General features: G+C 37.0%; 1 protein-coding gene across 1 annotated transcript in view; it reads left to right on the plus strand.

Annotated features, from left to right (window-relative positions):
• WDR63 (WD repeat domain 63) overlaps positions 1 to 14,174 on the plus strand; it is a 73,686-nt gene that overhangs the window by 45,358 nt on the left and 14,154 nt on the right. The window contains exons 15-17 of the mRNA XM_030912985.1: positions 2,174 to 2,318; positions 4,137 to 4,224; positions 11,537 to 11,667. Of these exons, the coding sequence (XP_030768845.1) occupies positions 2,174 to 2,318; positions 4,137 to 4,224; positions 11,537 to 11,667 (364 nt within the window). The remainder of the gene's footprint in view (positions 1 to 2,173; positions 2,319 to 4,136; positions 4,225 to 11,536; positions 11,668 to 14,174) is intronic.

Genomic DNA, 14,174 nt, shown 5'->3' on the forward strand with positions numbered 1-14,174 from the left:
CTTAATTAATACAAGTATCACTATAATGTGTTGTAGTTTCATTATCAGAAACATATTCCTCACAGATTGGTTATGAAAATCAAATGAGATAGTGTATGTGAACATTCTTTATAAAGTTTCACACATATACAGAGTATTATTTTTAGTGCACTCTGTGTATGTGTGGAACTTCTAAAAATTTTTAAAGATATATTATCTCATTTGACTTTTATAGTTAACCTGTGAGGAAGAAGGAATAAGGATAAATAACACTTGGCTTGTTGGGTACCTACTGTGTACAAGGCACATTATGTCCAATTCCGTGTATGTTATTTTCACTACATCACTTTTAAGATTATGTGACTTTGATGAAACACCAAAAGTGCAAGCAACGAAAGAAAAAAATAGATAAATTGGACTTCATCAAAATTAAAACTTTTTGAGCTTCCAAAGTTACTACCAATAAATTGAAAAGACAACCACAGAATAGGAAAAAACATTTACAAATCATGTATCTGATAAAAGACTTGTACCAGAATATATAAAGGAACTCTTACCATGCAACAATAAAAACCCAAATGACCCAATTAAAAAGTGAACAAAGGTTCTCAGTAGATATTTCCCCAAAGAAGATACACAAATGGTCAATAAGCACATAAAAACATGCTCAATATCATTAGTTATCACGGGAATGCAAATAATGAGACCTAGAATAGCCAAAACAATCTTGTCAAGGAAGACAAAAGTTGGAGGACTCACACTTCCAAATTTCTAAACTTTCTACAAAGCTATAGTAATAGAGACAGATGTACTAGAACTAGCATAAAGATAGATACATAGATCAATGAAAAAGACCTGAGAGTCCGGAAATGAACCCATACATCTTTAGCCAACTGATTTTCAACAAGGACGCCAAGACAATTCAATACATAAAGAACAATCTTTTCAACAAATGGTGCTGGGACCACTGGATATCCACGTGCAAAATATAAAGTTGGATTCCTATCTCATCCCATATACAAACATATAAAATGGAATAATGATCTAAACGTAAGAGCTAAAACTAGAAAACTCTTAGAAGAAAACATAGTCACGTATCTTCATGACTTTGAATTGAGGGGTGATTTCTTAGATATTACAACAAAAGCACAAAAGGAACCCAAACTACTTTTGATGAAATACAATTTTATACCCACTACAATGACTATAATCAAAAGACAAAAAGCAACAAGTGCTGGTGAACCTGCGGAGATGTGGATAAATTGGAGTGATTACACATTGCTGATAGAATGTAAAAATGGTGCAATTGCTTTGGAAAATAATCTGGGCAGTTCCTCAAAAGATTAAACACAGAGTTATAATTTAACCCAGCAATTCCAGTCTTAGATACACCCAAGAGAAATGCAAACATACACAAATGTTCACTGGCAGCATTTATAATAGACAAAAAGCTGTGGTGGGGGTGTGTGGAATTCAAATTTATTTATCAAATGTACTGATGAATGGATACATAAAATGTAGTATATCCATACAATGGAATATTCATCCGTAAGGAGGAATGAAGTCCTGATAGCTGCCAGCCACAACACGAATGAGCCTTAAAAACATGCTCAGAGAAAAATGGCAGTCACAAAAGACCATATATGATTCAATGTATGAAATGTCCAGCATAGTAAAATCTATAGAGCTAAGAAGCAGATCAGTGGTTGTCTAGGACTGGTGGGATGGCTTGGGAAAAACTGCTAATAGGAAGTGACTGCTAATCTGCATGAGGTTTTTTGGTGAGGTGGGAGAGCATGACAAAAATCTTCTAAAATTGATTGTGGTGATGGCTTCCCAATTCTGTGAATATATTGAAAACTATTGAATTATACACTTTAATTGTATGAATGTTGTAGTATATGATTTATATCTAAATAAAACTTGTATTTTTAAAAGATTGCATCAATTTCAAACTCAATTCTTATGCATGTTATTATCCCAAGATGAGGGAGGCTGTTAAACAACCCAACAAACAGTTTAATTCTCTAAAATATGAAGTACAAAGCTGTCTCAGTTCATAAAAATCTTAGTTTCAGATACATTAAAATATAGCCATGGTCACAATGCTAATATGTAGCGGCATTAATGGTAGTCCTGAGGCTGCACCTCTTGTTTATACTTAATAAAAATATATATATAACCTTTTTTTTAGCACAATATGTTTTTGGGATATTAGACCACAGAAACCTTTAACCCCCCAAACAACAGAGAAAAAGAAGGAAGAAAATATTGAAATTCCTTTTGATGTGCCATCCACTTTTTTGCATCTAGATCTCTCCTGGAAACCTCTCACTAAGGTAAGTAATGTGGGGTTTAGTCCATCCTGTTTGCGTAATACGTTATTTTACTTTGCATTCATAGACATACATATATACACACTCTCTAAAAGTAGAGCAGCTCAGATTAACACAAGACGGTACAATTTGTGTTTATTCAACCAATAAATTCCTTGATTGAGAGGACTTTTAGTTTTACTTTATTTTTAATTGATACACGTTATTGTATATATTGCATAATGATTTACACAGATTTACTTCGAAAAGTTGACAATGAAGAAGTATATGGTTGCTGACGTAGCTGATGTTTGCGATATACAGAAAAAGGGAGCAGAAAAACATTTCAGTCATTCTAACTGTGCCAATAACAATGATAGGTTTCCGAGTTCCTGGGAAAACTTCAAGCTCTCATCATTTTTTAATTATTATTTTTGGATTCAGGGGGTACACATGCAGGTTTGTCCCATGGTCATATTGTATAATGCTGGGGTCTGGGGTTCTGTTTAACCCATCAGCCAAGTAATGAACATAGTACCCAATAGGTAGTTTTTCAACCCTTGTCCCCCTTTTTTCCCTCCCCCCACAAGTTATTTTGATGTCTCTTTAGATCCAGGCAGAAATCAAAACCATCATGAACTCAAGATTGATATTTCATATATAAACAAGCCACAATTTCCAAATCGTTTGTGTAATAATTATTTAATTGCATGTCAGTTGCCTGAAAATTGGTTGATACTCAGGTTAGCTCAGAAAAGCTAGTTTTCCTCCCCACTGTAGCCAAAATTCTGCATATTTTGCCTATCAATAGAAGGAACTGGTATTGTTCTTTCTGCATGTTTTTGGGATATTAGACCACAGAAAGCTTGATAATACCTATGACCAAACAGAACTGAAAATTAACTGAATGAGAAGTTGTTTGTATTTATCTCACATGGCAGAGCTTTAAGAAAAGCAGTTTTAATTTGAGAAAAATATAGCTATGGACAAGATGTGTGTGGAAAATATAAACGGACTTCAAACTTAATGGCTGTCTTTCTTTAGAATGTCTAGTTTTAATTTTAAACTTAATACTTTTCTTCTGATTTATAAATATCACAAGAATTATATTATTTTGTATTTGCTCCCAATGGAAGGGAGAACATGGAGGAATAAGAATATTGCTGAGATAATTGGGAAAGAATTGGAAAGAGAAGATTATAAATTTGGGGGAATGAGGGTAGGATCTATTGAGCTATGAATCGTTCAAACAAACAACCCCAAACTCATCTAAGAATAATTGCATAGCGTGCAGACAAACACCCTGAAGGAGAAGAGGCTGAGGGAGCTGTGAGGGAAAACTGTGAAGTGTGACAGTTGCTCTTTCCAGCCACCAGGATGCAGTGCAGGCCCAGGGCCTTTTGGAACTCCAGTGGATGTGTTCCTGAGAGGACTTGGAGGTGGCCAAGCAGATGCCAGGTCCCTGCACAACTTTCTGGAGTCTCATTTAATGGAAAGATTTAGGGAACAGGGTAACAAGTTATTATTTTATAGTAAGACTACTAAGGATGTATTATGGAATACAAGACAAGACATTTTTCAGAAAGAAAATGACACATGAGTATTTGGGATGTGGAAATGTGTCCTCAGACAAGCTCCTTTCTGTAGCTGGGTTTAGAAATGTGGTTTAGGTGCATTCCATGGAGAAAAGAAACTAGAAATTTGAGGGAGGAAAGGGAAGGAAGAAAAAAAAGGCAGTGGGTTTCCTTAAATATGGGAGCAGAAGGGAAAGGCAAGAATAAATTACCCAAGGATAATTTCAGGATATGTGGAAATAGTCTTTGCTATATGTTCTCCCAAAAGGTAAGGCTGTCCAAGGGTGAAACAAGTTTAGACCACTGTCCAACCAAGATAAGCCTGAAAGAAGACCATCTTCTTTGCAAAACACAAGGTAACTGCCTTTGCTTATTTAAAAAAACAAAAACATTTACTAGTTCGAGTGTTAGTAGCTGATTATGACTAACGTGAGTTACTCGCCAGGATAGTCTAATTTGTAAAAAGAATACAGAAAATCAAACACTCCAATGTGGAACTTTATAATGGCAATAATAGCTATTGCCAACACATTAAAACTGCCTATACACAAAAAAGATTCAGTTCATTTCAGCTTCTCAAATATTTATTGAGCACATTTATGTGTCTTCAGAAACTCATTACATTAAAAGAAAATGAAGCCCACTTAATGAAAATGTTATGTGCTCAAAGAATGATGCTATAAGATGGAAGACATCTGAAGTCTAACAAAATAAGTTATGAAGTATCAAGAAACAAATTACCATTCTCAATTAGAATATAATTTTTTAAAATAATATTTATACGGCACCAAGGTAAAACTGAATAACGAAAGAAAACTGACTTTTAAATCTATCTCAACTCAACCCACACATCTTTGTTGAAGTAATTGAAGGGCGCACATATAAGCTGTCAAAACTATTAAGATAAAGGCATGCATGAATGTCGCACCTGGAGAGCAATGCATAATGAAAATGTTCGAGAATAACTAGCAATTGAAATATTTCCCAAACATTTGCCTTATCAAACGGATTTCCATTTATAAATTTTTCAATGTTCAGTTAAATGACAGGATATCTAAGGAAAACATGTTACACATACCTAATGCCCAGCTTGAGCAAAATTTCACTTTGAAGTCATGTGTTTTATTGATATAACCCAAAACCTCATGCTAAAAAAAGTTGAATCACTAAACTTTTATAGACATTTTCAAAGCATTATTAAAACATTGAATGCTGTTTCTCTATTAGGGCCTGCTTCATTCTTGAGGGAATCTAATGGGAGTTTTCTCCTTCTCCACCTCTCCTCCTCTTCCTTCTTTTCCTACTCTTTTGTATTCAATCATTGGTTTTAATGTATTGCATTCCAGCCATGGTTCAGGTACCATGCTACCATTGCACATGCTTTCATTCATTGAACAGATATTTATGAATTGCTTACTTTGTGCTAAGCCCCAGGGGTATGATGGTGAGCAAAAACAGATGCTAATGATCACAACAATCTACAAGCTGGGAATTTTCATTACCATTTTATAATTAAGAAAACCAAGGCTGAGAGAGGTTAATGTAACTTGTAAAAAGATAACTTTATTAAATGTCCTGGTATTATTTTTTAACCTAATGAAAACAGGTGGCCAAGAGGATGTGACTACCTTTATCCAGTTTATAAGAAGGATATCATTACCTCTTTTAAAGTGTGAGGGGTTTTTATTAATTTTTAACAACCACACTGAGGTATAATTGACATACAATGAACTGCATGTTGTCAAAGTGTTCAATTTGATATGTTTTGACATATGTACACACCCGTGAAACCATCAACATAATCAAGATAATGAACATATTCATCACTCCCAAAAGTTTATTCATAGAGGAATTCCATTTGGGATGGGATGCTTCCCTCCAGCACCTCCCTCACTCCCAGGCCACAGCGGATCTACTTTCTGTCACTATATGTTAGTTTCATTATCTAGAATTTTATATAAATCATACAGTATATACTCTTTTTTTTTTTTTTTTTTTAAGAGATGGGGGCTCACTTTGTCACCCAGGCTGGCGTGCAGGGGCATGATCATAGTTCACTGCAGCCTCTAACTCCTGGGCTCAAGCGATCCTCCTGTCTTAGCCTCCTGAGTAGCCAGGACTACAAGCATGCACCACCATGTGCAGCAATCTGGCTTCTTTTAATTAGCATGATTATTTTAGAATTCATTCATGTTGTCTGAATGAATCCTTTTTATTACAGAGTGGCATTTCATTGTATGAATACACAACAGTTGTTTATCCATTCACATGTTGGTAAACATTTGAATTTTTAGCTTAGGCCTATTACAAATAAAGCTTCTACAAACATTCACGTACAAGTCTTTGTACAGACATATGCCTTCATACTTTCCTGAGTACATCCCTAGGAATAGAATGGTTGTATTATATGGCAGGTATGTGTTTTACTTTTTCAGAAACTGCCAAAGCATTTTTCAGTTTTACCAGTTTACATTCCCACTAGCAATGTATGGAGAGGTCCATTTTCTCCACATCCTTGCCAACAGTTGATATGGTTAATCCTTTTAACCATTCTAAAATATACATAGTCAGATCTCATTTACACTTACCTAATGACTTAAGTTGTCAAGCAGATTTTCACATGTTTTTTTGCCACCCGTTTATCTTCCCTGGTTGAGTGTCTGTTCAAATATTTTGCCCATTTATCAGTTGGGTTGTTTGTTTAATTTTTATTTTTGAGACAGAGTCTCACTCTGCCGCCCAGGCTGGAGTGCAGGGGCACGATCTCGGCACACTGCAACCTCTGCCTCCAGGTTCAAGTGATTCTCATGCCTCAGCCAACCGAGCACCTGGGATTATAGGCATGTGCCACCATGCCTGGCTAATTTTTGTATTTTTAGTAGAGACAGGGTTTCACTATGTTGGCCAGGCTGGTCTCGAACTCCTGTCCTCAAGCAATCTGCCCAAATCGGCCTCCCAAAGTGCTGAGATTATGAACGTGAGCCACCACATCTGGCCTGTTTGTTTTCTTATTATTGAATTCTGAGAATTCTTAATATATTTTATATACTAGTTCTTTCTCAGGACCAGTGATATGTGATTTTTAAGTATTTTCTCCAAGTCTGTGATTTGTTGTCTCATCTCTTAGCAGTCTTTTGAAAATCAGAAGTTTTTAATTTTGAGGAAGTCCAGTTTATCAATTTATTCTTTTATGGATCATGATTTTGGTGTTGAATTTAAGAAATGTTTGCCTATCCCACAGCTGACAATGTTTCTTCCTAATTTTTCTAGAAGTTTTGTGGTTTTATATTTAGGTCTATGATTTCTTTTGAGTTAATTTTTGTAATTGGTATATGTTATGGATCAAAGTTCATTTTTTTGTGTATGGTATTCCCACACTATTTGTTGAATACACCATCCTCTTTCTACTGAACTGCTTTGCACCTTTGTCAAAAAACACTTGTCCATATATATGTGAGTCTATTTCTAAACTCTATTCTGTTCCATTGACCTATCTTTAGAGCAATACCACACTGTTTTGATTATGCTAGCTTTATAATTTGTCTTGAAATTAGATAGTGTTAATCTTCCAACCTTTTTTTTTTTCAAAGTAGTTTTTGACTGTTGTAATCTTTTTGCTTTTCCGTGTGAATTTTAGGAACAACTTATTATGCATAAGAAGCTAGCTGTGATTTTGACTGGATTGTATTGAATCTGTAGGTCAATATTATGAGAATTAGCATCTAACAAAATGAGTCCTTTAACCCATAAACACAGTATATCTCTTCATTTATTTAGGTCATTAATTTCTTAGAGATGTTTTATACTTTACAATGTACAGGTCTTTCACCTCTTTTGACAGGTTTATTTCTATATTCTTCATATTTTTTGGTGCTCTTGTTAATGGTACTTACAATTTTTAAATTTCCGATTGTTCATTGCCAGTGTATAAAAATACAATTTGTATCTTTCTTTTTTTTTTTGGTTTTGAGATGGAGTCTTGCTCTATCACCCGGGCTAGAGTGCAGTAGTATGATCTCGGCTCACTGCACCTCCACCTCCTGAGTTCAGGTGATTCTCCTGCCTCAGCCTCCCGAGTAGCTGGGACCATAGGCGTGCGCCACCACACCAGGCTAATTTTTGTATTTTTAGTAGAGATTGGGTTTCACCATGTTGGCCAGGCTGGTCTTGAACTCCTGACCTCAGGTGATCCACCTGCCTTGGCCTCCCAGAGTGCTGGGATTACAGGTGTGAGCCACCACGCCTGGCCTACAATTTATCTTTGAATATTAATTTTGTATTCTGAAATGTTGCTAAAATCTCTGACTAGTTATAGTAGCTTCTTTTAGACATATCAAGTTTTCTATATAAATAATAATGTCATTGCAAATAAAGACAGTTTTACTTCTTTTCCAATCTGGATGGTTATTTTTTTCTTACCTGATTGCACTGTGTAGAGCCTCCAGAATGTTAAATGAAGTGTGAGAGTGGACATCCCTGTTTTGTTCCTGATCTTAGGGGGAAGGTCACTATATGGCCATGATCTTGCCTCCTGTGTGAATGGCCAGCTTTCAAGACTTTGAGATCGATTATGGTATTTCGAATTTCCTTTGGTCACACTGCCAACTATCCACCCATTCTGGCCAGACTTGGCCCTCTTAACTAGAATATACTCATATGGTTCTTGATCACATTTTGATTCTTGATCCTGTACTGGTTTCTCCTTTGACTGTGTATCACAAGTCTTCGCTATCCCAGTTTCTCTTGAGGCCTGTTGAGACTTAATGTCAGTGTCTGGTACCCTGTCACTATCTAGTGGCCAGGGACCACGCACCCTATATCTACCATTGTAGGTCCATGACAACCCATGCTCGTCTAAGTGGTCACTTTAAGAAATTCTGTATTTATTCTGATAAGGAAACCCTTGCTTTAAATGCTTTTGGAATTCCTCTGTTGGAATAGCCTTTAGAGCCATATATTCTTCTAAGCAATGTGGCATAGCAGCCACATTGAAGTTGATGGTCTGGGTTTAAATCCCAAAGCCACAATGTATTTTTTGACCAAGTCAAATTACCTTACCTCTCTGTACCTTAGTTGTTTTTTTGCTTTTAAATCCATTTGCAAATAGAGTGAGGAAGATTAGGGGAATAAATAATAAAGAGAACTACCTCATAGGGTGTTGTGAAGATGAAGTGAGTTATACACGAAGCTCTCAGAATAGCACATAGTCAACACACAGCAAATGTTAGCTACCATGTGTGAGACCCTTGCTTAATCTCTTAATCTCTCTGAGATTAAATTACTTAATCTTTCTGAGCCTCAGTTTACTCATCCTTAGAGGAGGATCAATGCATAACCACCTTGGAAGTGCTTGTGAGGACTGAATGAAATGATTCCTATAAAGCACACACTTTAGTGCCTGGCGTGTAGTGAGCATTCAATAAATGTCAGTTGCTGTTATTATTACTATCTCAAAGGATAGGAAATCCGTGACCTATGAGGATGATTTTGAATCTAAGTATCCAAAGTTATTCCCGTCAACTCTGAATAAACGTAGTTAATAACATTTTTCCCTGGCCTCACCTTCTTTGACTCTACCACAGCCATCCCCAGCCTTTTTGGCACTAGGGACCAGTGTTGTGGAAGATAATTTTTCCACTGGGTGGTAGGGGGAGGTGAGGGGGCAGGCATTAGATTCTCATAAGGAGCATGCAACCTAGATCCCTTGCATGTGCAGTTCACAGTAAGATTCACGCTTCTGTGAGAATGTAATGCTGCTGCTGTCTGACAGGACATACTGCTCAGGCAGTAATGCTCTCTCACCCGCCTGCTGCTCATCTCCTGCTGTGCTGACCAGTTCCTACCAGGCCATGGACCAGTATCTGTGGCCCAGGGGCTGCAGACCCCTGCTCTATCGCATTAAATGCTATTAACTCAGCCTGTTTTCTTCGAGCTTACACTTCTCTTAGCATTTGTGATTTTCCTATCCTGCTACTACTTCTGTTTTTCCTCCTCTATCTACTTTCCTGGCTCCATTTTCACCTTGCTGCCATCTACTCATGAATATACCTTGAACTTTAACTTCAGCTGTGTGCTTTCCTCATTGGTAACACAGTCTACCTGCATGGCTCTAACTTTTATCTCTGCTGAGAATTCTCCATCTGATGCTTACTATCTCCTGGGTTTGAACCCAGTCTACCCTATCCAAGTCAATGTGTCCAGAACAGGATTGATAACTTGAGTCATTCCTGATTCTCTCTTCAGGCCTCCACTTCCAGTCTCTCACTCAAGATAATCATGTTTTCCTTTACATTTATCTCACCTTTGCCTCTTCCTTTCCATTATCAGTTGTAACCCTGTAGATCAGGGTCTTGTCTCCCCTTGTGAGACCAGAAGGCTCCACACTTCTAATCTTATACCCCCTCATTTAACATTTTTAAGTACGGATTCTCAATGTATGTGTATGTATTTATAAATTATATACATATTCTACTTCTCTAATATATTTGTGTACATGATTTAAAAAGAGAGGAACAGATATCGAATGAGAGTGAAGAATTTGAAATAAATATTTTAATGATTTTAATTGTATGTATTAAATGGGTACAAAATGCCTTTTTGCTCTTCCTACATGTATTATAAATAATATCTTTTAATGAGGATACTGTGATTGAATATGCCCAGTCGTGTTTGAAATGTTGGTTTACACTTTGTAGTACAGCTATTCAAAGATCTAGTTCGATGTTTGGCTCATTTTGATACTCGTTTTTGATGTCTGTCTTAGTGGGAAAAGATACCTCTCAAAATCTGTAGATCCCAAACAAAGAAAGTATTGGTTGACTATACCAACTAAATCATGCTAATCATTTTTAAGTTTTGTCCAGAATTATGCTAAAGTTTTTTTTAATGTAATATGTCTTTTTAGTACAGCTGAAGTGTTATTCTCCTGTTTTAGTTTTCACTTGCCTGTTTGTTGGTTGGTTTCATGGTTTTTTGTTTCCTCTTGGGTGATATAACTCAGAAGACATATTGAAAAAGTGTGATGAGAGAAGGGTTTTATGAGCATATATTTCTCTACCATCTTTCCCAGGAATTGAATATCATATTTTTGAAAAACTAGTAAGTTACCTGGAAAAATGTTTAGGACATAGCTTTAAGAGAATAGAAAAGCAGTATGTAAAACTGAAATAGTATATGATCCAGTTTTCTTTTTTTAAAGTGGATTCATAAGAAAAGTCACAATACTTTAATATTATCTCTGGGAGACATAATAATGGATGATTTTGTTCCTTTACTCATGCCTTTCTCTATTCTCCAAAGCTTAAATAAGTAACATTTATTAATTTTAGATTACAAAAAGACTTTTAAAACAGAGTAGTATCAAATACTTCTAAAAAGAAACAGGTTGCTGATGATGTTTGTGTTTCAGCCCCCGAATTAGCGATGCTCTTACACTATGTGCGTGTATAGCTAGAGCTATAATACAGTACAGTCATTGATGTTTGGTTTGGAACAAAAAAGGGTTCTTTTGATCAATTAGAAATCTAAAATGCTTGGACTTATGCCTACTACATTGGGAAGGGAACAGGGCAAATGTAGGTGGCAAGGGGCAGAAAATGTAAACTGTCTACATTTTAAAAGATGTTTCACTGTAAGTATGTACTCCTTCTACCCACACTCCTCTGAAAGACAAAGTGTTAGCACAGAGCAAAACAGCAAAGGCAGAAGAAATGAACCCATACCATAATCTGGAAAGTGGGATGCCCAATCTTCTCAAGCCAATAGATGACTTCTGCACAAAGTTCTTCGTGGGAACAGAGGTAAATTTGGATTATCTGCTTTTAAAATTAATACTTATTTATACTGAAATATATTATAACAATATCTGTTGTACATTTTTGCTATGTAAAGACATAAAAGTTATACCATTTTCATGTTTTAGTATGCTTGTTTGCATTAAATATTTTTAACTTTGATACCTCATAAATTCACCTTTAAAATGTTCCTGAACACATGTGGAAAAATCTGTAAAATTGCATACTTTTAAACTAATATTGTTCGATCTATAAATATTCATCAAATACCTTTATCATTTGGAAGAAACCACACTAAGCGTTAGAGATTTACTAAGAAACTATACTGTTTTGTTGGGCTAACACAATCTATGGAGATTGTGTTTATTGTCTTTTTACAAAGACAGTAAAAAACTCACTCAATTCAAAACGTTGGAGGTTGAGAAGGAATCTCAAAGATCGGGTTGAGAGTAGAATTTCAAGCAGAAATAACAGCCTGAACAATATTTTGGAGTTATGAAAGTCCAGGATTTGTCTGGAGATAGTGAAATAGTTTGGTGTGAGAGATAAAGCTATGTCTAGAATGCTTGGTTGGAATCCAGTACTGAAGGACCTTTCCTGCTGTGTTAGGTAATTTGAGTTTCATTTAGTAAGCAATGGGACACTACCAAATAAATATGTGCTTTATAACTTGGGTTTCACAGCAAGGTTTAAAAATTTTTTTAATTGTGGTAAAATATATGTAACATAAAATTAATCATCTTAACCATTTTTAAATGTACAATTCAGTGGTATTAAGAAACTCCTTACCCAAAAGAGTTCAATAATCTGTTGGAAAAGTACATTCATATTGTACAGCCATCACCACTATCCATGTCCAGAGCTTTTCCTCATCCCAAACTGGGCCTCTGTACACACTAAACAATAACTCCCTCTTCCTTTCTTTCCCCACCCACTGGTAACCACCATCTACTTTCTGTATCTACAAATGTGACTATTCTAGATACCTCATGTAAGTGGAATTATACAATATTTGTCTTTTTGTGCACCAAAGTTTTTAAAGCAGGGGAATGACACCATCAGACCAGATTTAGAAAGATCAATGACTGCAAGATCTTAAAGCAGAAATTAAAGCATGATACCCCCTGCTCAAACTCTTCAGTGACATCTCAGTACAACATGAATAAAATCCAGACTTTTCACACCATGGCCTATAAGATTTGTCCCCTGCCTATCTCTCTACCTCATCTGCACCAACCTCCCTCTCACTCACTGTGTCAGCTCTGCTTTTTCCTTTTTTGTTTTGTTTTTTTTTTTTTTGAGATGGCATCTCACTCTGTCACCCAGGCTGGAGTGCGGTGGCACGATCTCGGCTCATTGCAACCTCCACCTCCCAGGTTCAAGCAATTCTCCTGCCTCAGCCTCCCAAGCAGCTGGAATTACAGGCGTGTGCCACCACGCCCAGCTAATTTTTTTTTGTATTTTTAGTAGAGACAGTGTTTCACCATGTTAGCCAGGCTGGTCTTGAACTCCTGACCTCAGATGATCGGCTCGTCTTGGCCTCCCAAAGTGCTGGGATTACAGGGGCGAGCCACAGTGCCTGGCCTTTTTTTCTCATTCTCCTAATACAAACTCTTGCCTGCCTTTGGAGGCCTTGCCCTACTTGGAATTTCTTTACTCATCACTCGACAGATACTCACTACGCATTTAATATATGCCAGGCATTGTTTTTGACCCTGGGGATATAGCAGTGAACAAACAGACAAAATTCCCTGGCCTTGTGGGGTTGGCATTCCAGTGGAAGGTTCTAGCAACTTGTGATGCAGCTGATCCATCTACTTTGGATAGAGATCTTCAGGGAAGCCTCTCTGGGGTCTTGACTGGCTGGCAAGGGGCGAGGGAAGGGAGTGGAACCCTGGAGGGAGAGAAGCCGGGCAGGCGGTGATTTCAGGTGGGCCAGCCCAGAAATGAAAAGGGCCTGAGCAGTGGGGCCAAGAATGTCAACACAGGGGTCGGGGAAGTGGAGTTGGGTAACAAAATTACAGAATTGGCTAGAGAAGGATGTAAAGGTTTCCAGCTAGGTGACTTCAACACATATTTATTAAACTGATTCCAGCTAGTCCTTGTTGACTTGGTTCAATCTCATTGTTTCATGTACTGGCTATGAGACCCAGGAGATATTAATAACTCTCTTACAGGATTTTGGTGAGGGCTGAGGGTCACATCCATAAAGCTCCTAAGAACGCTGGCAAGCACTGAGTGCTCAAGAAGTGGTATCCCTGAGGGTGGTGTGCAACATGGCCATGGATTAGCAAAACATGTACCCATCTGTCTGCTTCCTTAAACTGTGAGGACCGTTAGTGGAGAGAGGGCTTGTCCTTGGATTTGGAATTTCCAACACCAAATACAGTTCTTGTTTGTTAAATGAATTAGCATACATGAATAAAAGCTCAGATGGGTGAATGAGTGACCTTGTCCCCAGTGAGTTTGTCCTTCCCTTTGCATAAATCAAATGTGCTGTCATCTCCCCTTCC

Source organism: Rhinopithecus roxellana, chromosome 12, assembly GCF_007565055.1.
Source record: "Rhinopithecus roxellana isolate Shanxi Qingling chromosome 12, ASM756505v1, whole genome shotgun sequence".
NCBI lineage: Eukaryota > Metazoa > Chordata > Mammalia > Primates > Cercopithecidae > Rhinopithecus > Rhinopithecus roxellana.